General features: G+C 40.9%; 1 protein-coding gene across 6 annotated transcripts in view; it reads right to left on the reverse strand.

Annotated features, from left to right (window-relative positions):
* The window catches only part of rai14.L (retinoic acid induced 14 L homeolog), a 102,793-nt gene that overhangs the window by 13,338 nt on the left and 61,945 nt on the right, over window positions 1–27,510 (reverse strand). For 2 of the 6 annotated variants that reach the window (XM_041569669.1, XM_018266480.2), the window contains 10 exons: window positions 27,332–27,420; window positions 27,138–27,202; window positions 24,258–24,315; window positions 22,219–22,289; window positions 15,590–15,696; window positions 7,285–7,463; window positions 5,825–5,853; window positions 5,385–5,471; window positions 3,080–3,166; window positions 1,493–1,547 (listed from right to left, as the gene is read on the reverse strand). In XM_041569669.1, the coding sequence (XP_041425603.1) occupies window positions 1,493–1,547; window positions 3,080–3,166; window positions 5,385–5,471; window positions 5,825–5,853; window positions 7,285–7,463; window positions 15,590–15,696; window positions 22,219–22,289; window positions 24,258–24,315; window positions 27,138–27,202; window positions 27,332–27,420 (827 nt within the window). The remainder of the gene's footprint in view (window positions 1–1,492; window positions 1,548–3,079; window positions 3,167–5,384; window positions 5,472–5,824; window positions 5,854–7,284; window positions 7,464–15,589; window positions 15,697–22,218; window positions 22,290–24,257; window positions 24,316–27,137; window positions 27,203–27,331; window positions 27,421–27,510) is intronic. The other 4 variants (XM_041569677.1, XM_018266493.2, XM_041569673.1 and 1 more) reach the window with 3 other exon arrangements.

The following is a 27,510-nucleotide window of genomic DNA, read 5'->3' on the forward strand; positions in this document are numbered from 1 at the left end:
ACATATATATATATATATATATATATATATATATATATATACATATATATACGAAAGCAGATAGTGGCAGCACTCCAAGGAATTTTATAGCCCATATATATAGTACAGCAGGTTGGCGCGCACACCTTAAGCCAATGCCCATAACCTGCGTGTTAATCCATATAGAAATATATATGAAAGCAAATAGTGGCAGCACTCCAAGGAATTTTATAGCCAGGCACAAGTTTGTCAAAAAAAGGCAGGTTTATTTGTCCAACGTTTCAGTTCCTCATGGAACCTTCATTTTTTTTTTTTTTCCTTGATGAAAGTTTCATGAGGAACTGAAACGTTGGACAAATAAACCTGCCTTTTTTTGACAAACTTGTGCCTGGCTATAAAATTCCTTGGAGTGCTGCCACTATTTGCTTTCATATATATTTCTATATGGATTAACACCCAGGTTATGGACATTGGCTTAAGGTGTGCGTGCCTACCTGCTGTACTATATATATATATATATACTAGGGATGCACCGAATCCACTATTTTGGATACGGCCGAACCCCCGAATCCTTTGTGAAAGATGGCCGAATACTGAACCGAATCCGAACCCTAATTTGAATATGCAAATTAGGGGTGGGAAGGGGAAAACATTTTTTCTTCCTTGTTTTGTGACAAAAAGTCACGCGATTCCCTCCCCGCCCATAATTTGCATATGCAAATTAGGATTCGGTTCGGCCGGGCAGAAGGATTGGGCTGAATCCGAATCCTGCTGAGAAAGGCCCAATCCCGAACTGAACCCTGGATTCGGTGCATCCCTAATATATACATACATATATATACATACATACATCTTTATACATATACAGGTATATGATCTATCTTATTTGATTACAATGGAGTCTATGGGGTATATTTATCAAAGAGTGAAGTTAGAGATCTCCACAGTCCTCTAGAGTGAAATTCAACAACTCTTCATTCATTTCTATGGGATTTCTAAAAAAGTATTTATCAATGGTTGAAAGTAGGGATGCACCGAATCCAGGATTCAGCCTTTTCAGCAGGATTCGGATTCGACCGAATACTTCTGCCCGGCCGGGAAATCGTGTGAATTTTTGTCACAAAACAAGGAAGTAAAAAATGTTTTCCCCTTCCCACCCCTAATTTGCATGATTCAGATTCGGTTCCGTATTCGGCTGAATCTTTCACAAAGGTTTCGGGGTTTCGACCAAATCTAAAATAGTAGATTCGGTGCATCCCTAGTTGAAAGTGAAAGTTCACCGTTTGATAAATACTCCTTTTAACATGCCATAGGAATGAATAGAGAGTGGTGGAATTTCACTCTAGAGGACTGTGGTGATCTCTAACTTCACTCTTTGATAAATATACCCCTCTCAGAGAAGGCCTTCACGTAATTGGAGCTTTCTGGATAACAGGTTTCCAGATAAGGGATCCCACACCTATACATAAATGTCTGCATGCATATCTTATTATCTATACTCCATACTCCATACCTATGCTGTCACTCAGTCTGTCTCTATACTCCCGACGGCTGGATGTAATCTCATCCTGAAAATAAAAGCAAAATGTTGAATTAATAAGAATATGACCAAACTAAATACTTTACTCAACCTGAACTTGACTAAAGGGCTTTCACAGTTTCTTATTAGAAGAAACATTAGAGGCGAATACTTTAATTATTTTCCCGTTTTGCATTTTTATTCCCCCAAGGTTCTATAAAGGTGTTACTTCTTGCAGTGTTAGACCTGCTCCTGGCTGCCATTGTCTCTCAGACTGGCCAAATCCCTGCTTATAACCAATCAAAACCCTACTGTTGTGTTATAATCCCCTTACAAGCAGCCTCTGGAGCTTGCTGAACAGGGGGAAGGGTCTAGCAAAACTGTGGCAGAGGTAATTGAGGGGTAACCCCTTATAGCAGGGGTCCCCAACCTTTTTTTAACTGTGAGCCACATTCAAATGTAAAAAGAGTTGGGAGCAGCATAAGCATGGAAAAGTCCCTTGGGGTGCCAAATAAGGGCTGTGATTTGCTATTTGGTAAACCTTATGTGGACTGGCAGCCTACAAGAGGCTCTATTTGAGATTATACTTATGCAATTAAAACTTGCTTTGAAGCTTGGAATTCAAAAATAAGAACTTGCTTTGAGGACCCTGAGAGCAACATCCAAGGGGTTGGAGAGCAACATGTTGCTCACGAGCTACTGGTTGGGGATCACTGCCTTATAGCATTACTAAAGTCAACGTCATTAATCTTATTGATTATAAGATTATGTTAGGAACTAACGACATTTGTCCTGGGAGACTTTCCCTGGACGGATAGGGGGAAATGTAATAAAAGCACTGCGTATCTTGACAGCGCTATATAAATAAATGATGATGATGATGAAAAGTCTCAAATGTTCTCTTATCGCTATGTAATATTCTTCACAAGACTGCAAATTTTAATTGCACATTTCACACTTTTAAAGGGGTTGGTTCGCCTTTAAGTTAACTTTTAGTATGTTATAGAATGGCCAGTTCTCAGCAACTTTTCAGTAAAGAGTGACTGAAGTTTATCAGAGCACATGTCACATGACTGGGGGCACCTGAGAAACTGACAATATGTCTAGCCCTATGTCACATTTCAAAATTAAATATAAAAAAAATCAGTTTGCTCTTTTGAAAAATGGATTTTAGTGCAGAAGTCTGCTGGAGCAGCACTATTGACGGATGCGTTTTGAAAAAAAACATATTTTCCCATCAGAATGGCTGAGTAACTAAGTAACTTTCCAGCTGCTCTTCATTATTTCTTTTTTTATATAGTTTTTTATAGTTTTTGAATTATTTCTCTTCTTCTTCTGACTCTTTCCAGGTTTCAAATGGGGGTCACTGACCCCATCTAAAAAACAAATGCTCTGTAAGGCTACAAATGTATTATTATTGCTACTTTTTATTACTCGTCTTTCTATTCAGGCCTCTCCTATTCATATTCCAGTCTCTTATTCAAATCAGTGCATGTTTGATAGGGTAAATTCATGCAAAGGTAAACAGTTTTACATTGCGAATATTTTCCCAGTTACTGACTTTTATTATTAGCCTCTTACCTTGCCGCCTTGATCAGGAAAGAAAACCTGCCCTTGTGCAGACATTGGTGTAGATATTGAAGACCGGGGAGAAGACACGTCACTCTGCTTTAAGAAAAAAGTGACACGATTACATATCTTCAGACATATGATATAAATAAGACTTAATCTGTTTTTTTTTTTGCAAGTTGCAAGTGTTCCAGTCTAAAGGTGGCCTCTGTTGAGATGCTAAGCTAAAGGGGTTATGGCAAATCATCAAGCCAAAAATGATGCTTGCCTGCTATAGAAGTCGATGCCATGGGGCTGATTATTAAATTTAGATGCAGACTGCACTGATCTGTGAGCTACCATGTAACGAGAATCTGAATTAATTACTATTAGCTTTGTATTGAGACTTTTATATTCTAAATAAACAGTATATTGTGAGTCCCTAAGCTTAGGTAAGTGACAGCAGCACAGAGCATGAAAAGAATATGGGGAGCTACTGGGGGCATTTTTGGAGGAAGGAGGGGGTCTATGTGGGGTAGGGTTTTTTTTTAATAAGGGGTTTGTTTCTCCTTTAAGGTAAATTGCCCCCGCGTTCTCAACATGTAGCTCTCTATATCTTATTGCACTACATGGCCACAGGGAAGCAGAGGCTTCAGATATGAGCAAAAGCATGTGCTCAAATTAAAGGTTTCTCGTTCACTGTTTGGCACATTTTATTCACATCAAGAGGGAAGTGTCAGGATGATTATATGCAGATGTGGAAATGCATAAAATTCTTCATTCTGTACAAAGCCACTCACTTTCTGGACTGTAAAATAACCTATTTCCATGCAGTCCATACAGAGCATTTCCAGAGGACTTTTTACATGACGTACAGTATATCATGTCAACTCATCCGGCTTGAAACCCTAACACACTGCTGCCCCCCCCCCAAAATAAAGGCAAATTATGTGTTTCCTATTACAACGTACATGCACTGAGCTGCCTGGGAGTTTTTATTGCCCACCTGCTTACTAGGGCTGGGATATGCTCAATTCAGAACCAACTCCTGGGTTCAGTGCATAACTAATACAATCCAACCTGATCAATTCAATCAAGCCCAAATTCATGTTAAAGTAACAGTAACACCAAAAAATGAAAGTGTTTTAAAGTAATGAAAATATCATTTACTGTTGCCCTGCACTGGTAAAACTGATGTGTTTGCTACACAGCCGCTTGGTTATATAAAATACAGTAGTGTTTCTGAAGCAATGGCGGAAATTAAAAAAAGGCTGCCCCCATTGCTACACAGCAGCTTATTTATATAAACTATAGTAGTGTTTCTAAAGAAAACACACCAGTATTACCAGTGCAGGGCACCACTGCATTATATTTTTATTACTTTAAAACATTTAAATTTTTTATGTTACTGTTCCCTTAAATGACCAGAACCATCATTGACCCATTTATCATCCTATTTCATGGTGTGCATAGGCATTTCCGTAGTGTCACAGCATTTAATGGAACAATAATGTAATAAGGCAACTAGGGATGCACCAAAATCGAATTTGAATTAAAAAAAATTCAGATTCGAATTAAAAAAAAATCACGTGACTTTTCATCACACAAACAAGAAAGTCAAAAATGTTTTACAGCATGCGGTTCTCTTTCCCCCTTGTTTCCCTAATTTACATATATAAATTAGAGTTCAGATTCAGTCCGGTATTCGCCCCAAATCTTTTACAAAGGATTCGGCCGAATACTAAGGGCAGAGACACACGGTCAGATTTGGGGAGATTAGTCGCCCGGCGACAAATCTCCTCTTCTTTGGAAGACTAATCTCCCGGAAAAGCCTGCTAGAATGTAAATCGGCGGGATGGCACTCAGTTTTCCAAAGTCGTAAATTTTAGCCGGCTTTTCAGGGAGATTAGTCGTCTGAAGAAGAGATTTGTCGCCGGGCGACTAATCTCCCCAAATCTGACCGTGTGTTTCTGCCCTAAAATAGTGGAGTCAGTGGCGTAACTAGTTGTTACTGGGCCCCATAGCAAATTAAATTTAGGGCCCCAAAATATTTATAAGTTGGCCTATTTTACCAAGATATATTAAAATTGCTAATTAATTAGGGTCTCACTGGGCCCCCTATACCTCCTGGGTCCCCCTGCAACCGCAGGGTCTGCTTCCTCTATAGTTACGCCCCTGGATTGAGTGCATCCCTAAAGACAACTGTGGTTACACAAATAACATTGACATGCAAAACCCCCATGTAATAAGGCCAAAGTAGATGCTATGCAAGTAGATAATTATAAGCCTTTATTCACCTATGAGGAAAACACATATAAGATGTTAAACGATCATTTACCTGTAACGGTGTGATAGGAGGAGGTGGAGCTTTGCGCTTTTTGGGAGTCCCACTTCTCTCTGTACTTAATTTAGTGACTTGATCATGCTGGAATTTTTACAGGCCAAAGAAAGGGAGCTTGTTAGTTGGGTTAGTGAAGGTCGAACAAGATCATATCTAAACAGTTCTACTGATCCAACAGGTGGGCTGAGTTACACATACTGCATTGCTAGGGTACAAAGTCATGCTGAGGCTGCTGGGTAGTCCTGGTTAGCAGTAGGAAGACCAGGCAGCACTATATTATGCTAAGCATGCAGCTATATACATCATATATACATCATAAACAGCAGTGATAGCACAGGGCATGAGGGTTTTGACAACAGGCTACAGTACAGGTACACTTATTAAAAGAAAAATCTAAACTCACATTAACAATAAGAAATGGGTATAAATATAATTACCTGGACAGGCTTGGTTGGAGACACTATTCCTGCAGAGAGATAAAACAATTTATACTCACTATACTAAAACAGATTAAGGCCGTTCTTTGCACAAAACTGCAATACATTTTGTTAAGTGATCTGCATGTAATGAATTAAAATTGAATATAATGACTGCAGCAAGCAGAGTAAAGGTGGCCATACACGGGCAGATTAAAGCTGCCGATATCAGTCCTTTAGACCGATTCGGCAGCTTATCTGCCTATGTGTGGGGGCTCTCGAAGGTTCCTCCCGATCGATATCAGGCCAAAAATCGGGTAGATATCGATCGGTCAAGTTTGATTTTTTTCTACGATCCAGGACCAAATCAGTTAGTTGATACGGTCCTGTGACCCATCGGCGCCCATTTGTAGCATTGTACTCCGATCATTCGGATTCACCTGATATCGATAAAGTCCTCACCCCACCAGTCTCCACAGATGTCTCCATAGACTGCAGAATGATTCAATGACAAATCAGCCTGCTTTGACCCTGCACACGAGTGTCCAAGGAACTGCTCACTTTGCAACCTGAACAAAAAGGAGATCTTCCCATATATGCTCTGCTTAAAGGAAAACTAAACCCTAAAAATAAGAAAAGACTTATCTACTACCCTGGATAGTCCCCCCTCCTTGCTTCCTACCCGCATAGTGCATTATTCCAGAAGTGCCCCTGGACAGCATGCTCCCTTATTTATGCAGCAGAGTAGTGCAGCACAGCTCATGGGCGCCATCTTCTGGGTCTTCGGTAAGGGAACGCCGTATTTAGCGCATGCGCAGTTGGAGCAGTCCGGCATTCGTAACCAACTGTGCATGCGCCAAAGAGTCCAGTGAATTGGTGAAGGGAAGAACATCCAAAGAAGACCGAAGATCCAGAAGATGGCGGCCATAAGATCCACTACGCTACTCTGCTGCATAAATAAGTGAGCATGCTGTCCAGGGGCACTTCCTGGAAATAATGCACTAAGCGGGTAGGAAGCAGGGAGGGGGAACTATCTAAGGTAGTAGATGGAGCTTTTCTTATTGGAGGAGGGGTTTAGTTCTCCTTGAAATCATCTGACTTGAGGTCATAGCTCTGTAGCTTAAATATTACTTTCACACGTCAGAATGTCTGCACTTTCTGGGGAAAATAAAAGTTGTGACGATCCTTCTTCTGTAAATTATTTGGTGGTGGGACCTAAAGAATAAGTAACAGTGTTATTGGGCCAGATGCCTGCTGCCAACATTCCCTTTCTGGAAGCTGTGATTAAGGAGAAGCTTTGGAGTCACGCCAACGGTTAACTTCTGAAGACAAATACGGCACCTGGTGCCCGTTTCAGGTTCACATGAAAAAACGCGGATGGGCTTTTAATTGCTACTGTCATTTATGCACATGGAGATAATAAGGACCAATTAGAGTAAGTAAGAACCATGTCACTGTGAAATAGGCTTGGCAGAACCTACCAGGCTCTTGGCTCATTTTGGATACAAGGAGATTGATGATCTGCGAATTTCCTGACAATCTGGAAAAATGAAGAGCGTCATGCCCCAAGGAATCCGTGAGCCTGAGATCAGCCCCGTTGCGCACGAACATATCCACCATGTTAAAGTTACTGGATTCACAAGCCAACATTAAAGGTGTCCTGGTGACAGAGAGAAGACACATTAGTATCAGAGCTATGAACATTCTTTAGGATTAACCTCTCATAGAACGATCACAGCTCTACTTACACATTACACTCCCCTAGTAATAACGTGTCTTTCCAGTGCTGCCTCTTATCTCTTGAGATAAAATCCTGTCTTTATGAAAGCTTATAGTAAAACTTTTTTTTAGAAGATTAAGGGGATTTGTGGTGCATTCCAGGCTGGTCCTGGTATTTGCTTTCCCCCAGTGCTGCAGATAAAGGGATCCTGACCACATGCAGATAGAAATGAGAGAAATCTAAAATCAGGGCCGTCCCATTTCATATGCAGCGTGGGTTGTAGGAATGTACATTTCTAGAGATGCTATGGATATTTACTGTAGCCCTATGGAAATATTCTAATTGGCTACACACAGGCCAGCGCTGCACAACTGGAGGCCAGCAGGATGAATATGGTCCTCCAGGAGATTTTATGGCCCCCAGACTGCTCAAGAGCTCCACTGGCCTTTTTGGATGATATAATTTTATTATAATTGGGTCCTCAATCATAAACTATAGTGAATCGATGGCCCGCTAGATGGAAACACTATTATAAGCAATCACCCACCCAGTCAAAGCTGAACAGTTGGATTTTCTGCTAACTGTCCATCATTAAGAATGGCACTTAGGGCAGAGACAGACGAGAAGATTCAGGGAGATTTAGTCGCCCGGCGACAAATCGCCTTTTCTTCGTGTGACTAATCTCTCCGAACTGCCTCCCCGCAGGCTAGAATCTAAATCGACAGTGGGATCGCTTTGTTTTTCGAAGTCGCCTGAAGTTGCCTCACGAGGAAAGTTTGGAAAACGAAAAGTTCCGAGTGCCATCCCAACTTAGATTCTAGCCTGCAGGGAGGCAGTTCGGGGAGATTAGTCACATGAAGAAAAAGGCGATTTGTTGACGGGCGACTAAATCTCCCTGAATCTTCTCGTCTGTCTCTGCCCTAAGTGCTATTCTTAATGATGGACAGTTAGCAGAAAATCCAACTGTTCAGCTTTGACTTGGGTGGGATTCTAGCCGGCAGGGAGGCAGTTCGGGGAGATTAGTCGCCCGAAGTAGATGCGATTTGTCGCTGAGTGACTAATCTCCCCGAATCTTCTCGTCTGTCTCTGCCTTTAAACTGCTAAAGTTTGTTCGCTGTTCTACCTATTTTATGATTCTTCCCCTCCATTGTGTATGGGGAACTACATAGAAAACCTGGTTTTTGCTCAAAGGGGAACTATAACGAAAATTAAAATGTAATATAAGCTTCATCATACTGAAATAAGAAACTTTCTTAATACAATCAATTAAATATTCTGCATCATTTCTTAAATCATTAAGTTTATATTCAGTATCCCTTTCTCAGCATCTATTTCTCATCATTCTGTCTTCATGCAGCAGTTGGGTGTCAGATATTCATTGACAGTTAGATCCAATATATCTTATAGGGGGCTCCTTTCCTAGCAGATGAATTAGAGCTCATTCAAATAACTGATTCTAGTACAAACAAAATCTAACAAAATAACTGCCTTTTGCACAAATTCTGCATGTAGAGAGACATGATGTCTGGTGATTTTAATAGAAATAGCTCTAATACATCTTCTAGGTAAAAGGAGCCCCCCTATAAGATATATTGGATCTAACTGTCAATGAAAATCTGACACCCAACTGCTGCATGAAGAGAGAATAAGGAGAAACAGATGCTCCTGAGAGAGGAATAGTGAACATACACTTGATTTTCGTTTTCGTGATAGTTCCCTTTTAAGGAAAGCAGTAGCTGAATACAAACCTGGTGGAGACCTGACTCCTGCTACATTGCTTCAAGTGTAAGAACCAGAAAATGGAAATGAATGAACAAAGAACAATTCTGCATTGCATGAATTTTACAGTATACATGTCACAATGTTACGGATGATATGTCAGATGGAAAATGGCCGCCGGGAGAAAGCTGCTATTTGTTTTAGGAAAATGTGATGGCGTTTGCAAATAGAGGGGGAATATGCAGTATAAATAATGTGGCTTGGGTGGGGAAGATATGCCCAACTTATATACACGGTAAGAAAATATAGGCTTTACATGTCTATTAAAAACTATTAGAAATTAATAATGAAGACCAACTGAAAAGGCCATTCTATAACATACTAAACATAACTTAAAGGTGAACCGCTGCTTTAATATACACAGTAGATAAGCCTGCAGCATTGTGGTTTTATATGATGAGGGTACTCCTTTGTAAAAGCCTTATATATTCATCCTCTTTCTCTCTCTTATATATTCATCCTCTCTCTCTCTCTCTCTCTCTCTCTCTCTCTCTCTCTCTCTCTCTCTCTCTCTCTATATACAGGTATGGGACCTGTTATCCAGAATGCTCAGGACTTGGGGTTTTCGGGATAACAGATCTTTACGTGATTTGGATCTTCATACCTTAAGTCTACTAGGAAACATTAAATAAACCCAAGAGGCTGGTTTTGCTTCCAATAAGGATTAATTAATTATATCTTAGTTGGGATCAAGTACAAGCAACTGTTTTATTATTACAGACAAAAAGAAAATCATTTTTTAAAAATTTGGATTATTTGGATAAAATGGAGTCTATGGGAGATGGCCTTTCCGTAATTCGGAGATTTCTGGATAATGAGTTTCTGGATATGGATCAAATGCCTGTTTATATATATATATTAGGGATTCGGCCAGGATTCTGCCTTTTTCAGCAGGATTCAGATTCGGCCGAATCCTTCTGCCTGGCTGAACCAAATCCTAATTTGCATATGCAAATTAGGGGTGGAGAGGGAAATTGCATGACTTTTTGTCACAAAACAAAGAAGTGAAAATGTTTTCCCCTTGCCACCCCTAATTTGCATATGCAAATTAGGATTTGGAGTCGGTTCGGTATTCGCCCGAATCTGTCGTGAAGGATTCAGGGGTTTGGCCGAATCCAAAATAGTGGATTCTGTGCATCCCTAATATTTATATATATAGAGTGAGAGAGGACAATTTGAACACTATCATATTCTTTGTTTCAGGCAAAATAAACCCTTGCTTGTGAGGGAACAAAGAAAGTATTTTTTACCTTTGCAGCTCTCACCCATCTGCAGTCTGTAACCATTTTTTACAAGTGAAATAAAACCAACTTTTGCAGAGTCAAATATATCAGGTTACAGCCAAAGCAAACGGAATTCCTATTAACAAACCTAAAAATACTTTGCATTTCAATAAATCGGCAGCCGGGGAGATAACATGAAATTTACTGCTTCAATATGGCAGTTCCTCCGTAGGCAGAGAACATGAATCAGCGCCTATTTGTTGACATGTAAATAGATTATTGGAGACCTGCATTCTCCGGGGATACATTTAGTAGCCTAAATAGAATGTCTGGCTGTGTCTGTGTTATTCTCACACTAAATTCCTTTTTTTTTTTATAGTTTGCCTCAAGAAATGGGTCCAATGAATGTTTAAAAAATATTTTCAAGCCGTTTGCCCTCTGAAAATGGGCAGAAAAATGGATCTTTAGAACAGGTATGGGATCTGATATCCAGAAAGCTTTGGACCTGGGGTTTTCTGTTTAAGTTTTTCTATTATTTGGAACACCATAGCTTTCTTGAAAGCCTTTGAGTTCACTTTTAGTATGATGTAGAGAGGGATATACTGAGATAATTTACAATTGGTTTTCATTTTTTATTATTTGTGGTTTTTGAGTTATTTATCTTTTTATTCAGCGGCTCTCCAGTTTGTAATTTCAGCAATCTGGTTGATAGGGGCCACGTTACCCTAGCAACCATGCACTGATTTGAATAAGAGACCGGAATATGAATAGGAGAGGCCTGAATAGAAAGATCAGTAATAAAAAGTAGCAAAGACAATACATTTGTGGCCTTACAGAACATTTGTTTCTTAAATCAGGCCAGTGACCCCTATGTGAAAGCTCAAAAGAGTCAGAAGAAAAAGGCAAATAATTAAAAACTCTAAAAAATAAATAATGAAGACCAAGTGAAAAGTTGCTTAGAATTAGCCATTCTATAACATACTAAACCACCCCTTTAAAACATTTAAATAGAAATATATATATATATATATATATATATATATATATATATATATATATATATATATATATATATATATATATATATATATATATATACAGGATATTTCTGCCATCAGTTTGTACAGTCTATGGGAGGATTTCTACTTCCCCCAGCCCAGAGTGTCCTACAGAAGCTGCTCTCTCCTCATATTGCTGCCTTAGTATCAGTCTTAGCCAGAAAGCCATTATCCAGAAAGTTCCAAACTACGGTTAGGCCATCCCCCAAAGGGGCAGATTCACTAAAGGACGAAATGGCTAACGCTAGCGACAATCCGCCAGCGTTGGCACCCGCAGGGACATCGGCAATTCACTAACAGGCGCAGGCGACAATTCGCTAGTGAAAGACACCGTTGCCAGCGATCGTTCACACTCTATCGTCAGGCGACTACTCTGCAAATTCACTAAAGTGCGGATTTTACTGAACATTACCTCTTTCGTCAGAGTTGACTTTGCCATCTCAGACCAGGCAAAGTGCTAAAAAGCAGCTACATCTTCCTCAATCTTCTGTCACTTACATCATATCCTGTGTGCCGAAAATGCATTAAAGTTCCAAAAACGCTGGCGACTTTTCCTTTTTTGAAGCGGGATTGGCTGCAAAAGTCCTGACTAACTTTTTTTGGGTAACTGGTTTTCTCCAGACATTTCATAACATATGGAACATTCATTTTACAATGGGCTCATGTGTAGGGCTTTATATTAACTCTCTTGTCTTTATTAAGGTTCCCTGGACATTTGTAATAAAAAGTGGTAACTTCAAACATTTGCACCAACATTTATAATAAAGACGTCCATACAACTTTAAAGTGCTCGTCCTATGCAAATTGACCTAAGCGCGAGATCACAAGCGAACACTACCGAATCTTCGTAATTAAATGCTCGCACAGCCGAAAAGTCACCAGCGTTCGATGCTCAGGACGAAACGTCGCATATTAGTGAATTACCGTATTCGTAACTCATTTGCGACTGGCAAAGTGGTGCAAAGCTGACGCTGGTGAAAATTCGCCCGTTAGTGAATCGGTCCCATAGACTCAAGTAAGCCAATAATTCTAAATCTTTAAATAATTATTTCCTTTTGTCATTTAGCTGTGGTGTGGGTGGGATCTGGGGTGGGCCCAGAAACTTTTTTTGTACGGGGGCCCGTGATTTCTAATGGCGACCCTTAAAGTGTTAATCCCATGTATGTTCTTTCCAAACAAAATAAAGAGCTCCTTGTTTTGATGACTGTCCCTTTAAAAGGCAAATAAGTGGAAAGAGTCACCCAAATGTAACAACCTCCGCCTCCCATTGGTGAGAATGAATAGCAACTCTCATTGGGTCTGTACTGTTATTACTGTCTCTTGTCCCAGAAATATATTTGCCTGTGTATATATTTTCCATGCAGTTATTTTCTTAATAAAGATGAATATTTTTCTAATCTCTGGGAATACATTGGTCATGTTACAAATATGCAATCACTGCAAACTCCACGAGCCACTAAATTACACAAGCACCCAGACTAAGGCATCTATCCAGAACCCTTGTGAATTCATTCCTGCGCATATATATACTGTATATTTATATATATATTCCTGCTCAATCTGATTGCTCAAATGCCTCCCTGAGAAAGCAGACAAACTGAATTCTTACTCCATGACACAATGGGAATCAGCGGCTGCCATTATCTCGGGCTTATCAGTAGGTGGGTGCAAATCTATTGAAATAAATGAGATAACAGGGACCTTCAATGAGGGTTTATTATGTAACCTGAAGCGACAGGTGCTCTGACTCATTTTGAGCAATTATTTGCTGTTTATTTTTTAAGGTTAAAGGTTTGCTGCATGCAAATATTTTTCAGCTGTATTGGGTTTAAAATTTTTTTTTTTTTTGAATTAAGCTTATGGCAGTCAGGAGTTTTTGTCTCTCTGGCAAGGAGGAATACATAAGCAGATCCACTCAGATTTTTGACTAATTTAGCTGTGGGCCAAATTGGTCAGCAGGCCAATGATATGACTTACATGACCCAGGAAGATTAGTAGCTGCCACCAATAGCTGCAGAGTAGTGATGTGCGGGTCAGGGTTTTCCTGAACCGCATCCGTTCTTAACCCGCCCTGCTCCAGCCCGCGCCTCCGGGGTCCTTTTATAGACCCGCGGCGCCGATGATGTCACAAAAGGGGCGGGCGAGCAGACGCAAGACTATAAAACCGAAACCCGGAAGTCGGCATTTGAAGGTGGCGAGCGGGGAGAGCAGGAGAAGAGCTCAACCCGCACCCGCCCGCAAGGAGCAGTGCGAGGTCGAACCGCCCGACCGGGGGGTCCCGCGGGTATCGGGTCGGCCTTCACAGATATAGCCTAGTTTGCTACGGTTGAATAATGGAACAATGGCTTCACTGAAAGGAAAAAGCTTTGCTCAGTAGTGATGTGTGGGACGGCCCCACACCTGCAGGACCCACGGGTTCCGGCCGACTTCTGCAAGAGATTTCTGGGTCGTGGGCGGGTTTGAATTGTGCTTTTCATAGAACGTTCTAAAGGTGCTATTCTAAGCACTTTTGCAATGTACAATCATTATTTATTTATTTTTAATTCCAAGATATCAAAAGATACATGTACTGTTAACATGAATGAATTTTGTTACAACAGCGCCACCTGCTGGTCATTTTCCCACCAGTCTGACCACCAAGTAGTCAAGGAAGTTGTCAGGAGAAAGAAAGAGGCTGCTCTGATGTTCTTCTGCTTAGGAAAAAACTTTCTTTCTCCTGACAACTTCCTTGACTACTTGGTGGTCAGACTGGTGGGAAAATGACCAGTAGGTGGCGCTGTTGTAACAATTCATGTTAACAGTACATGTATCCTTTAATATCTTGGAATAAAAAAAATAAATAATGAATGTACATTGTTAAAGTGCTTAGAATAGCACCCTCATCAATTTTGCATTCACTTATTTTTAAGGTTTACTAATCCTATAAATAGAGTTGACTTGCCTGGTGGGGGTGGGCTGGGGTTGTGAGTGGGAGGGTTAGGGTCAGGTCCGGTTTGATTTTTTGTCAGTATAGATATGGGACCTGTTATCCAGAACACTCAGGACCTGTTTTTTTTTCCGGATAATGGATCTTTCTGTTGTTTTGTACTGTTTTGCTTCCAATAATGATTAATTATATCTCAGTTTGGATCAAGTACAAGCTACTGTTTTATTATTACAGAGAAAAAGGAAATCATCGTTTTTAAAAATTGGATTATTTAGATAAAATGCAGTCTATGGGAGACAGCGTTTCGGAGCTTTCTGGAAAATGGGTTTCCGGATAAAGGATCCCATACCTGTACTGTGCACCATTTATTTCATTCCTTTCCATAAATAAGCATTTTTTTTAAAGGAGAGGGAAAGGAAAAATCAGTAGGGGTCCCTAAATTGTTGGACATCCCCATTTCTTAAAAAAACGCATCAGCCCAGTCTACTGTTTGCTGAGCGCTGCGCTACCATTTTCTCTTGATGTCCAAGGTCCTGCTCCAATCCTAGTAAGGTTAATGCTACATACAGAAATCTTGGGGAAAAAAATCTGTATTGCGCATGCTCTCACCCATGCAAGATGGATGGCACTAGGAAGATCGTAAAGTGATGGTGGCGTAACACTTAGGATTTATCAAGGGTCAAATTAAAAATTCGAATGCGAAATTCGATTTTCCTATTTTTTTTTATGGTCGAAACTGTCAAATTGTTGATGAGGGCCGCCAGACTGGGGGTTGTCTGAAAACCTTTGCTTGAGCAATGAAACTTGTTGAGTTATTGGTCTCTTGCATTGTATGGATCCACCACTGGATAAGCAGTCCCTTTTCAAAAGTAATTTAAATGTCACTGGGAGAAATATTACCTCATCGGCTGTGCACTACTTTCACGTCTCTCATAAAACTGATAGCTTTTCCTGCGTACATAAGGGCACTACAAGAGCAAACACTAATAGAACTAACAACAAATGTAGAACTTATGAGTTGGTTATCAAAAATGAACCATCACAGCAATACAAAAACAATACATTACATTGCATGTTTACCTTCCATTGGCATCTTTAACATTAACGTCCGCCCTATGGTCCAAGAGATACTTGCACACTTCAATGTGGCCATGCAGAACTGCGACTAAAAGTGGGGTATTTCCTTCCTGTTATAAAACACACAAAAAAGCATACTGTTTAATATGATTAATTAATAAATATAAAAGTTCCATGCATTTTAGTATTTTTTGGCCAAAAAATAACCTTGAATTTTCGTGGAAAAAAACAACTCAATCCTTAAAGGAGAAGAAAAGTCGTTTACCACTTGGGGCTGCCAAATGTTAGAAGCAAGAAGAAGCCGGAAGAGAATCGCTCCATGGTGCTCACTGGAATAACCCCGGGCTGATGCAGTTTTCTGCTGATAGGAGCACAGGCCCGGGGTTTCAGGTAAGTAAATACATTCACTTGGGGGTGCCTAACATTTGGCAGCCCCAAGTGGTAAACGACTTCCTTCTCCTTTAATAAATAACCCCTTAATGTTTAGCTATAAATATATAAGGGGATTGTACAATAATCTCTCTAATGCTTTATTTACCAGTAGGTCCTTCCAGCTGACACGAGGGGGCACATTTACTCAGGTAGCGGTGAAGGATTAGAATGAAAAAAAGTTTGAATTTCGAATGATTTTTTTGGTTACTTCGACCATCGAATTGGCTACTTCGACTCGAACTAAAAATCGTTCGACCATTCGATAGTCGAAGTACTGTCTCGTGAAAAAAAACTTTGACCCCCTACTTCGCCATCTAAAACCTACCAAACCTCAATGTTAGCCTATGGGGAAGGTCCCCATAGGCTTTGTAAGGTTTTTGTGGTCAAAGAATAATCGTTCGATCGATGGATTAAAATCCTTTGAATCGAACGATTCGAAGGATTTAATCGATCGAACGAATTGCGGTAAATCCTTTGACTTCAATATTCAAAGTCGAAGGATTAAACTTCGGTAGTCGAATATCGAGGGTTAATTAACCCTCGATATTCGACCCTATGTAAATCTGCCCCGAGGTCACCCATTCCGATTAGAAGAAAAGTTCCTCCTAAATATTGGGAAGGGGTTTGTTACAGTGAGAGCTGTGAAGATGTGGAATTGTCTCCTTGAATCAGTGGTACAGGCTGATACATTAGATAGGTATAAGAAGGGGTTGGATGGTGTTTAGCAAGTGAGGGAATACAGGGATATGGGAGATAGCTCATAGTACAAGTTGATCCAGGGACTGGTCCCATTGTCATCTTGGAGTCAGGAAGAATTTTTTTCCCCTTCTGAGGCAAATTGGAGAGGCTTCAAATGGATTTTGCCTTCCTCTGGATCAACTGGCAGTTAGGCCGGATAGATAGATAGATATATATATACTTAAAAGCTTGAACTGTTTTCAACCTAACAAACTATGTTACTATGTTAGCTATTAGGTAATGGTGATCATAATGTGTGAGTCACTCTAAGTTGAAGATCCAGTCTCTAAATTCAGTTGAGAAATCAGACATAAAGCACGTGCTATTTCTTTCAGTACATGTAAGCTCAGTGGTGTCACATAGCCTTTACAGAAATGAAATATGGTGTTCTGGAAAGTAAAAAGGAGCAGGACCTACAATGGTAATCTTATATCTCCAGATTAGTGTCGATGATGCAGAAAGTATTTTGCAATGGTTCTAAACATAGTGACATGGAGGAGGGTGTAATGGGTAATAATATATTTTCCTCTATTTTTAGTGTTAGTTAGGACCAGAGAGTTTTGTCAAAAATACGGATTTATTTAGCATGAGTCCTTAGAGAGGTACCAGAGAAACATAGAGACAAGGGCCAGGATACATGGACGTTGGCTCCTCTGCTCTCAGACTGCGTTTTTTTTTTCTCAATGGTTTTACTTTGATCCTGACAAGCAGCATTGTCCTTAATAGAAGAAGGGCCTGGGGCAAAATACCCTGTATTAATGTTATTAACCCACACACTCTAGAGTCTTAGTTTGATAACATACAGAGATCTGCGGGTTCTTATAATGTTATTTAAAAGAACAGTAACACCAAAAAATGAAAGTCTTTTAAAGTAATGGAAATATAATGTCCTGTTTTCCTGCACTGGTAAAACTGTGTGTTTGATTCAGAAACATAGCCATTCAAAGCTGAGAAAGGAGAAAAGGCACAGGCTACACAGATGATAACAGATAAGCTCTGTAGCATACAATGAGATTCTTCAGAACTTATATGTTATCTACTGTGTATCCTGAGCTTGAATGGCTGCCCCCAGGGCTACACAGCAGCTTGTTTATATAAACTATAGTAGTACTTATCTGTTATCTACTGTGTATCCTGTGCTTGAATAGCTGCCCCCATGGCTACACAGCAGCTTGTTTATATAAACTATAGTAGTACTTATCTGTTATCTACTGTGTATCCTGTGCTTGAATGGCTGCCCCCTGGGCTACACAGCAGCTTGTTTATATAAACTATAGTAGTACTTATCTGTTATCTACTGTGTATCCTGTGCTTATATAAACTATAGTAGTACTTATCTGTTATCTACTGTGTATCCTATGCTTGAATGGCTGCACCCATGGCTACACAGCAGCTTGTTTATATAAACTATAGTAGTACTTATCCGTTATCTACTGTGTATCCTGTGCTTGAATGGCTGCCCCCATGGCTACACAGCAGCTTGTTTATATAAACTATAGTAGTACTTATCTGTTATCTACTGTGTATCCTGTGCTTGAATGGCTGCCCCTATGGCTACAGAGCAGCTTGTTTATATAAACTATAGTTGTGTTGCTGAAGCAAACACACCAATTTTACCAGTGCAGGGCAACTGAACTTTATATTGTCATTCCTTTAAAACCTACATCCTACATGAAAGGCAGAACACCAGATATATATTTGCAACTGTTCTCTTTCTTCTGCACATGTCTGTATCTATATTATCCCTAGCCACTGTCCATCTGGGGAGGGGGTTAATGTCCTTCAAAGTATTTAGGATAAAGAGAACAAAAATGTTAAGTGGAGGCGTTTAATCTGACAGCAAAGACTTGCCATGTGCTCCTGACACAGACCAGCTCCTAATTTCACACCACAAATATTCTATTTTTGTTTCGGGTTTAAGCATTAGGAAAAGAAAAAAAAATTGGCTGTGTCTCATTTCAGGAAAGGCTGGGCCAGATAGTCTTCCTAAGCACATAGTGGGACACAGGATGTATTCTGAGCTGGGGAAGATTAATCACACACTGACTATACCAACAAACCTTTAGTAGCGTTGGCATGTACTGGCTGAGCAGACTTTGAGGGTCTTCAATATTTTTTTAAAAAATAGGGCTTTCTACTTATAGAACATCATCAGAATGTGCTGACAGCTGCATTTCAAAAGGTTAGGTACAACAATATAATGTGTAAGTGCTGCCATCTTGCCTACTGCCACCATCTTACTTTTACTACACTTCTACCCTTCTCCTTTGCTCATGGAAAGAAGACATAAATAAGAGAGGTGCCAAGGCCTCCTTCTTTGTAGTGAGGGCAGAGACAAAGGATGCTGGGAACTGTAGTTTACAAAAGCCACAAGGGCTTGGCTTTTCACATACTTAGTGTACTTCTTTTGCTTCACTAGGCATCTACTTGGGATTCTATTGGATTCCTAGCAACTGACAGTTGAGGAAAGGGGGCCCATCTGGGAAAGCTTCAGCCAATGATACAGCCATATGAGAATCTGAGGAGATGAAGCTCCCCCCCCCCCGTGCTAATGAGGGGAAACAGCTACTTCTTAATAGTTTCTAATGCTGAATACTACCACTTGCACATGATAATACAATGGAAGTATACAGTGAGCTTGGTTTTGCTTAGAAAAAGCAGGTTTCAGCGAGGGGCAGTTCATATACATACAGTATGGCTAGATATTAGTATATGCTTTCAACTTGATCTACATCTGGAAAAGGAGATCTCTTTAGGGAACCAAAATAGGGGCATCTACTCTAGATCTCACAGAGAGAGAAACAGCTGATTAAAAGGCCAAGATGGCAGCAGAACACTAGTCTATCAATGTTGTCGAAGTCAAGTTTGTTTTAAAAATTCCCTCTCAGCACCCACAGACTGACCTAGGGTTGCCACCTTTTTTTTTGGACAAAAACAGGCAGGGGTGGGTCTGTGACATAGGGGGGTGGGCCAATGACATTGGGGGGGGGGGGGGCGCGGGTGTGTGACGTGGAGGGGCAGGGTCGGTGGATGACGTTAGGGGCAGGACTGATGACGTGGCAATCAGCAATTGGATGATCGCCATGTCATTCACTTCAATGTCCTGTCCAGATTTCCTAATTTGGAAATCCGGACAGGAACCTTTCACCCGGGCAGCCCTTCCAAAAACTGGGCTGTCCAGGTGAAATCTGGACATGTGACAAGACTGACATCTTGGGAAATACCCAATGATGAAGAGGCTGTAACCATGCAGAAACAGTTTATAGTCAGGGCCGGAACTAGGGGTAGGCAGAGTAGGCACCTGCCTAGAGCGCAAAGCTGGGGGGGGGCGCAAGGCACGTACCTGCTCTGTCGCCTATCCCGTGTCCGGTCCCGTCTCTCCCAGACTGCCTAGTGTAACTTTAACGAAAATGTGCCTCTGCGCATGTGCGAACACCATTTCGCGCATGCATAAACACCATTTCGCGCATGCGCGCTGGAGCGTAATTTCGCGCATGCGCAGTTTCGCGCACACTGAGCCGGCGCCGTGTCCGCCAGGTTGCCGAGGGCGCCTGGCCGGGTTGGCCCGGCTCTGCTCATAGTTATTAATTAATGGTGACATTTACATCCGAGAGAACTTCTATATAATCAGAGGTCATCAGTAAACACCCACTGAAGAAGGAAAGGTACCCAGTTACATCTGACTGACGCACCTGTCTTCACCAACACCCCCCAGAGTGGGTGTCTCCTCAGGGGTTTGGTCTGAAATGCCCCAGTTTTACACCTGGAAAGGTTGGGAGACACCCTGATCTATTAACGCAAAGGTATGACTGCATATGCTATTAGCAATATCAACATAAGATTGAGCCCAGTGTGCCATGTTTTCCTTAAAGGGGTTGTTCACCTTTGTGTTAACTTTGTAGAGCAGGGATCCACAACCTTTAGAACCCGTGAGCAACATTCAGAAGTAAAAGGAGCTGGGAAGCAACACCAGCATGAAAAATGTTCTTGGGGTGCCAAATAAGGGCTGTGCTTGGCCATTAGGTAGCCCCTATACGGCTTGTCAACCTACATTGAGACTCTGTTTGGCAGTACACCTAGTTTTTATACAACCAAAACTTGCCTCCAAGCCTGGAATTCAAAAATAAGCTCCTGCTTTGAGGTCACTGGGAGCAACATCCAAGGGATTGAAGAGCAACATGTTACTCACGAGCTACTGGTTGAGGATCACTGATGTCGAGAATTTGCAATTGTTTTCCATTTTTTATTATTTGTGTTTTTTGAGTTATTTAGCTTTTCATTCAGCAGCTTTCCAGTTTGCATTTTCAGCAATCTAGTTGCTTGGATCCAAATTCCCCAAGCAACCATGCATTGATTGGAATAAGAGACTGGAATATGAACAGGAAAGGGCTTGACTAGAAAGTAGCAATAGCAATACATTTGAAGCCTTACAGAGCATTGGTTTTTAGATGGGGTCAGTGACCCCCATTTGAAAGCTGAAAAGAGTCAGAAAGGGAAGAATGCAAATAATTAAAAAAATTTAAAAAAAATAAATAATTAAGAACAGTTGAAAAGTTGTTTCTAGTGGCCATACTATAACATACTTAAAGTTAACTGAAAGGTGAACCACCCCTTTAAGTGATATTCCCAATTGGGCACAATTGAGATTTTAAAACAGTAGACATTAGCAGCAGACAGCAGACATTAGCAATTGCTTTCTAGTGATTTTAATACCAGAATGCTTCTCTGCTGTTGGTCAATCTTAAAAACCCAGTAACAAATGTCCTATATCAGAACATCCAGAATATTGCCTGGAAAATATCGACAGTTGGGAACTTTGTGAAAACAAAAAGTAGGCCACAAGCATTTCAACTGCTAATCTTTAATATACATGCTCTGGAGCTGGAGATGCTTCTTTCCTATACACAGGGCTGATTTCTAGGACCATCATGAAATAAATATCCCTTTTCTTCCAACTGTATATTACAGCTGATAGTTTGGTATATAATTGCTGCACTTGTCAAGCACTTTGCTCTCACCGTTCCTTTGACATAAAATGTCATGGAAAGTATGAATAAAAAAAAAGGGGTAATTGTACAATCAGAATTTCCTGAATTCTATCATTTATTTTCCTGCAATTGTTATAAGCGGATTTGCAGGAAACCCATGACTATTACTGCGGCTTTGAAAAGTCCCAAATTGCACTAAATGATTCCTGGGGAGGGGGAGTGAATGGGAAACCTAGCAGCAGAAACTTGACTAGAAATAACCGGTACTAATGGTAACGGCAGTTCAAGGCAATTTCCAACTCGATACTAATAGGGATGGGCGATTTTTTTTCGTCTTGTTTCAGAATTTTTGGGTGAAACGAAACGGGTCAAATTCGCCCATCCCTAGATACTAGTTATTGATTGGGCAGACCTGGGAACAACTGACTCACATAGGCATTTATTTCCTTTTGCATTTGATAAAAAAAAACTCACCAAATCTTTAATATTTGTTGGACATTTTTGATCACAGAGAATTTGCACCGAGGCAACACAGCCATTTGAAGCTAAAATAAAAAAATACATGTTTAATTAGCACATATTATATGAGTACATTATCCAAGTGTCACATTTAGGGCAATCCACGCTAATGTAGGCAATTGCCTTGGAAGTAAAGTCCTGTTATTAACCTTTGGTAATACCTGGAACAGCCAACAGCGCTTGTCTGACAACTGAACCAAATCCAATTAATTTGTAGTCTCAATTCTCTTGCAGTAATACTTGATGAAAATGTTGCTCCAGGTCCAGCAAACCAATCAGAGGGCAGCATTTATTGCTCTGCTTGGTTGGTATGGGTTACTGGACCTGGAGCAAACTTCACATCTGTTCGCAGATTACCTGAGAAGCCTGCAAAGGCCAAATGCATTTATACAAGCCATGAAATTCCTAATATCCTTATATTTTACAACAAGGAGTTCATTATTGTTGCATAATGCAGACGGTTTAGTAAGTCACGTGACACTAGGCATAATTTATATTGAATACTGAATAATGTACCACCTGTTGCAGAATATAAAGATATTAGAAGCCACAGAGTAGCTCAAGGCTGCAGTGAACTCTCTCTGCAGAGAACAACTGAGCATCACTTGTATTGTAAGGGATAATGTACCCCATATTGTAAATGATAAGGATATTAGAAGTCACTGAGGGGTTCTGTGACTATATAAAGACACAAGGCTGCAGGCTGAGTTATACAGGGAACTCTGAGTATCACTCATGTATTATAAGGGATCATGTACCCCCTACTGTAAATGATAAGGACATTAGAAGTCACTGAGGGGTTGTTCTGTGACCATATAAAGGCACAAGGCTGCAGGCTGAGTTATACAGGGAACTCTGAGTATTACTCATGTATTATAAGGGATAATGTACCCCCTACTGTAAATGATAAGGATATTAGAAGTCATTGAGGGGTTGTTCTGTGACTATATAAAGGCACAAGGCTGCAGGCTGAGTTATACAGGGAACTCTGAGTATCACTCATGTATTATAAGGGATAGTGTACCCCCTACTGAAAATGATAAGGATATTAGAAGTCACTGAGGGGTTCAGTGTCCATATAAAGGCACAAGGCTGCAGCCTGAGTTATACAGGGAACTCTGAGTATCACTCGTGTATTATAAGGGATAATGTACCCCCTACTTTAAATGATAAGGATATTAGAAGTCACTAAGGGGTTCTGTGACTATATAAAGGCACAAGTCTACAGGCTGAGTTATACAGGGAACTCTGAGTATCACTCATGTATTATAAGGGATAATGTACCCCCTACTGTAAATGATAAGGATTTTAGAAGTCACTGAGGGGTTCTGTGACCATATAGAGGCACAAGGCTGCAGGCTGAGTTACACAGGGAACTCGGAGTATCACTCATGTATTATAAGGGATAATGTACCCCCTACTGTAAATGATAAGGATATTAGAAGTCATTGAGGGTTTGTCCTGTGACCATATAAAGGCACAAGGCTGCAGGCTGAGTTAAGGTGGCCATACACGGGCCGATAAAAGCTGCAGACAGACCGAGTCGGCAGCTTATTGGCCCGTGTATGGGGGACCCCGACGGGCTTCCCCGATCGAGATCTGGCTGATCGGATAGGACTAAAAATCCCATCGCAGCCGCATCTGTTCGTTGATGCGGTCCCGCGATCAGACCGCCCGTTCCCGTTCGTTGGGATCCAATCGTTGGGCCCTAGGGCCCATGATCGGATCAGCCCGATATTGCCCACCTCAAGGTGGGCATATCGGAGAGAGATCCGCTCGTTTGGCAACATCGCCAAACAAGCGGATCTCTCCGTGTATGGCCATCTTTATACAGGGAACTCGTGTATTATAAGGGATAATGTACCCCCTACTGTCAATGATAAGGATATTGGAAGTCACTGATGAGTTCTCTGACCATATAAATGTGAAAAGCTGTACATTGTTTGTGAATTGTAACAACAATAGCATAAAAAAGACTAAAAATGGCAATTTACCTGCATAGTGCATGGGAGATTTTCCTGCATTGTCCGTGGAGTCGACTGGGCATTTAGACTGTGGGTTGTACAAGAACAAAACTGTCAGTCTATTGTATTTTAAAGGTTTAGTAAAAAACAAACAAATTTTTAGGCACATGTGAGCAAATAAAGAACTAACATAAGATATCCAAACAAGTATCTATTCCTCTCAATGCCTGGTGTGCATGCAATGAGTTAAACATTGCCGAGAGCCTATGGAAACAAAGAATTCTGTGAGTGACCTTCGGAGTGACCTTCAGATTGCCATTTCCGGCTCAGTGCAAACATGTGTGGAATGTGCTCATTTTTAGCAGGGTCGGCTCTAGTGCATCATTTCTAATCAATCTCCACTTAATCTGTGTTGGCAAAGGGGAGTCAATGGCATTGTGCTCAGGTTCACACAGGCAGGACTCATGGAACAATGAACAGCTGTTAGAAAGGACAAGAGGAAAGGGTGAGCTGGACCCGACTGTCATATGGAGAAAATTAGAAAAGGTCCCACTTCAAGGCGGGGTTAATAAATATAAAGTGGATAAATGTAGATTTCTGTTATATAAGATATTTATAACTGGACTTCCAAATAAAAAATTATAGTTTGTAGCTGTGTAATGTTGCTCCCTACTGCTGTAAAGAAAGGATTAACTATATATTTTAAGTAATTACCATTTTCTGCTGTCACGGGAGCTTAATTGTCCGTGATACTCACTACTTACTGTATGTCCTGACCGCAATCAGCAGCCCATGCATTATGACTGAGCATTGACATGGGTTAGAACTTTTAATTAGTGAGAAGGAAGGTGCAGATTAAAGGCTCTGCTAGAGGAGCATCTTGGGGTGATTCCACCAGCATCACACTACTCCCTATTATCTCGAGATTCAACAGTTGGCCAGAGGCAGGGCAGCCATCAGGGGGGGACAGGGGGGAGAGTTGTAGGGGGCCCTGAGGGTAAGGGGGCCCAGTCATGCTTACTTGATTAGCCAGGCCCCCCATCTTTCTGAGAGCTGCTGACTTCGGGAAAGCATGGACGTTTAAGGGGCCATGGCCACCAATTTTTTCTCATGTGGGGTCCTAGCCACCAATATTTTTTAATGGGAGGCCCTGGCCACAAATGTTTTTTTTATGGGGGGCCCTGACCACCAATATCTTTTTATTTTTTATTAACATGTGGGAACCCTAGCCACCAATTTTTTTTTTGTTTTTTTACTATGTGATGGGGGGAGGACCTGTGGGGTGGGCGGACCTGTAGGTGGGGCTTGCAGTGGGCGCAGCCCAGGGGGCCCAGGAAATTTTGTTGTATGGGGCCCTGTGATTTCTGATGGTGGTCCTGGCCAGAGGTGGTGGTGATAGGGACAAGTCCTAAAACCTAAAAATACATGCTGCATTGGTATTAGGGTTGCCACCTTTTCTGGAAAAAAATACCGGTCTTCCTATATATTTATCTTTTTTCCCTATTAATAACATTGGGATCAACCATCATTTTTACCGGCCAGGTGGCAACCCTAATTGGTATCCCAAAACGCAAAGTTTTTCGGACTGTGAGCTGAAAGAGGGGGGACTAAGTAAAGGATAGTGTGGGCTCAGCCGTGTGAGATTTGGGGTGAATGCTTATATTCAGTCTTGGTGGGCGGTACTAAGAAATGGATAGGGTGGGCTCAGATATGTGGGATTTGGGATAAATGAGTAGTCCAGACCTCAGTAAGGACTGGACCTTAAAGTAGAACTAAACCCTGAAAATAAATATGGCTAAATATGTCATATTTTATATACTGAACTTATTGCACGAGGCTAAAGTTTGAGCTTGTCAATAGCAGCAATGATCCAGGACTTCAAACTTGTCACAGGGGGTCACCATCTTGGAAAGTGTCTGTGACACTCACATGCTCAGTGGGCTCTGATTGGCTGTTGAGAAGCTAAGCTTAGGGCTTGTCACTAATTATCCAGCAGAAAATGAGGTTGGTCTGTAATATATAAGCTGATGCTACAGGTTTGCTGATTATTAAATTCTGATGCTAATTGCACTGGTTTCTGTGCTGCCATGTAGTAATTATCTGTATTAATTACTAATCAGCCTTATAGACTTTAGTTCCCCTTTAAGGACTCTTAGGGGCACATTTACTAAGCTCGAGTGAAGGATTCGAAGTAAAAAAACTTCGAATTTCGAAGTATTTTTTTGGGTACTTCGACCATCGTATAGGCTACTATGACCTTCAACTACGACTTTGATTCGAACTAAAAATCGTTCAACCGAGGTACAATGTTAGCCTATGGGGACTGTCCCCATTACTTTTCTAAGGTTTTTTTGATCGAAGGAAAATCCTCAATCAATGGATTAAAATCCTTTGAATCCTTCGAATGGAACGATTTTTCCTTCGATATTCGAATTAGTAGGATTTTAACTCGAGGGTCAAATTCGACCCTTAGTAAATGTGCCCCTAAGAGTTCAGCTTGGTTTCAGTCTAATAAACCTCTGCCTAAAGATACTGTTCACAGAAGAAAAAGCACCCTATTTCTCCATTATTATAACACCTTCAGAGTAATGTGTATTCTGAATGGATGGCATCACCCAAAATGCCCATCTAGTGGTGAACCCTTACACTAATCTTTACTGGAAAGTCTCAAGCAATAGATGGAATAACATCCCATTTCCCAATGATACAGTATGGATCGCACACATGGATGTACACATTTGATGTATTTTGAGGAACAGTGTCAACCCCAGACCAACTTCTTGGGTTCCGAGGATCCTTTTAGGGGCCCCTCAGGATATTGCTGTGCAGCACCATGGCAAGAACCCATGTGCCTCTACTTACAGTCACCTACAAGCAAGTGTGTTTTAAGGGGACAGTGGAGTCTCTTACCTGAAGAAGTCTTTTAACACATTCTATGTGGTTATTTCTCACTGCCAAATGTAATGCACTGTGCCCTAATGGATGAAGATGGATACAGTGGTCAAATAATAACACAGAATGGGGAAATGTTTCAACATAAAGCCAATGTTTACAGTGGTGCCATGTGAAAGTGGAAAAACAACATTAACTAGTCACACATTTACCTGATATATCCTGTGCCGAGACATCAATGCCGTGTGTCAGCATCACCCTTAGACAGTCCACATTTCCCTTTGCAGCAGCAAGATGAAAGCTGAGGAAACAAAAATAGTGTCCATAATCTGATATTTGACAAGGGAATAATGCAGAAAATGTCTTCAGAACACTATATACTTAGGGGATT

This window comes from Xenopus laevis, chromosome 1L (assembly GCF_017654675.1).
Source record: "Xenopus laevis strain J_2021 chromosome 1L, Xenopus_laevis_v10.1, whole genome shotgun sequence".
Classification (NCBI taxonomy): domain Eukaryota; kingdom Metazoa; phylum Chordata; class Amphibia; order Anura; family Pipidae; genus Xenopus; species Xenopus laevis.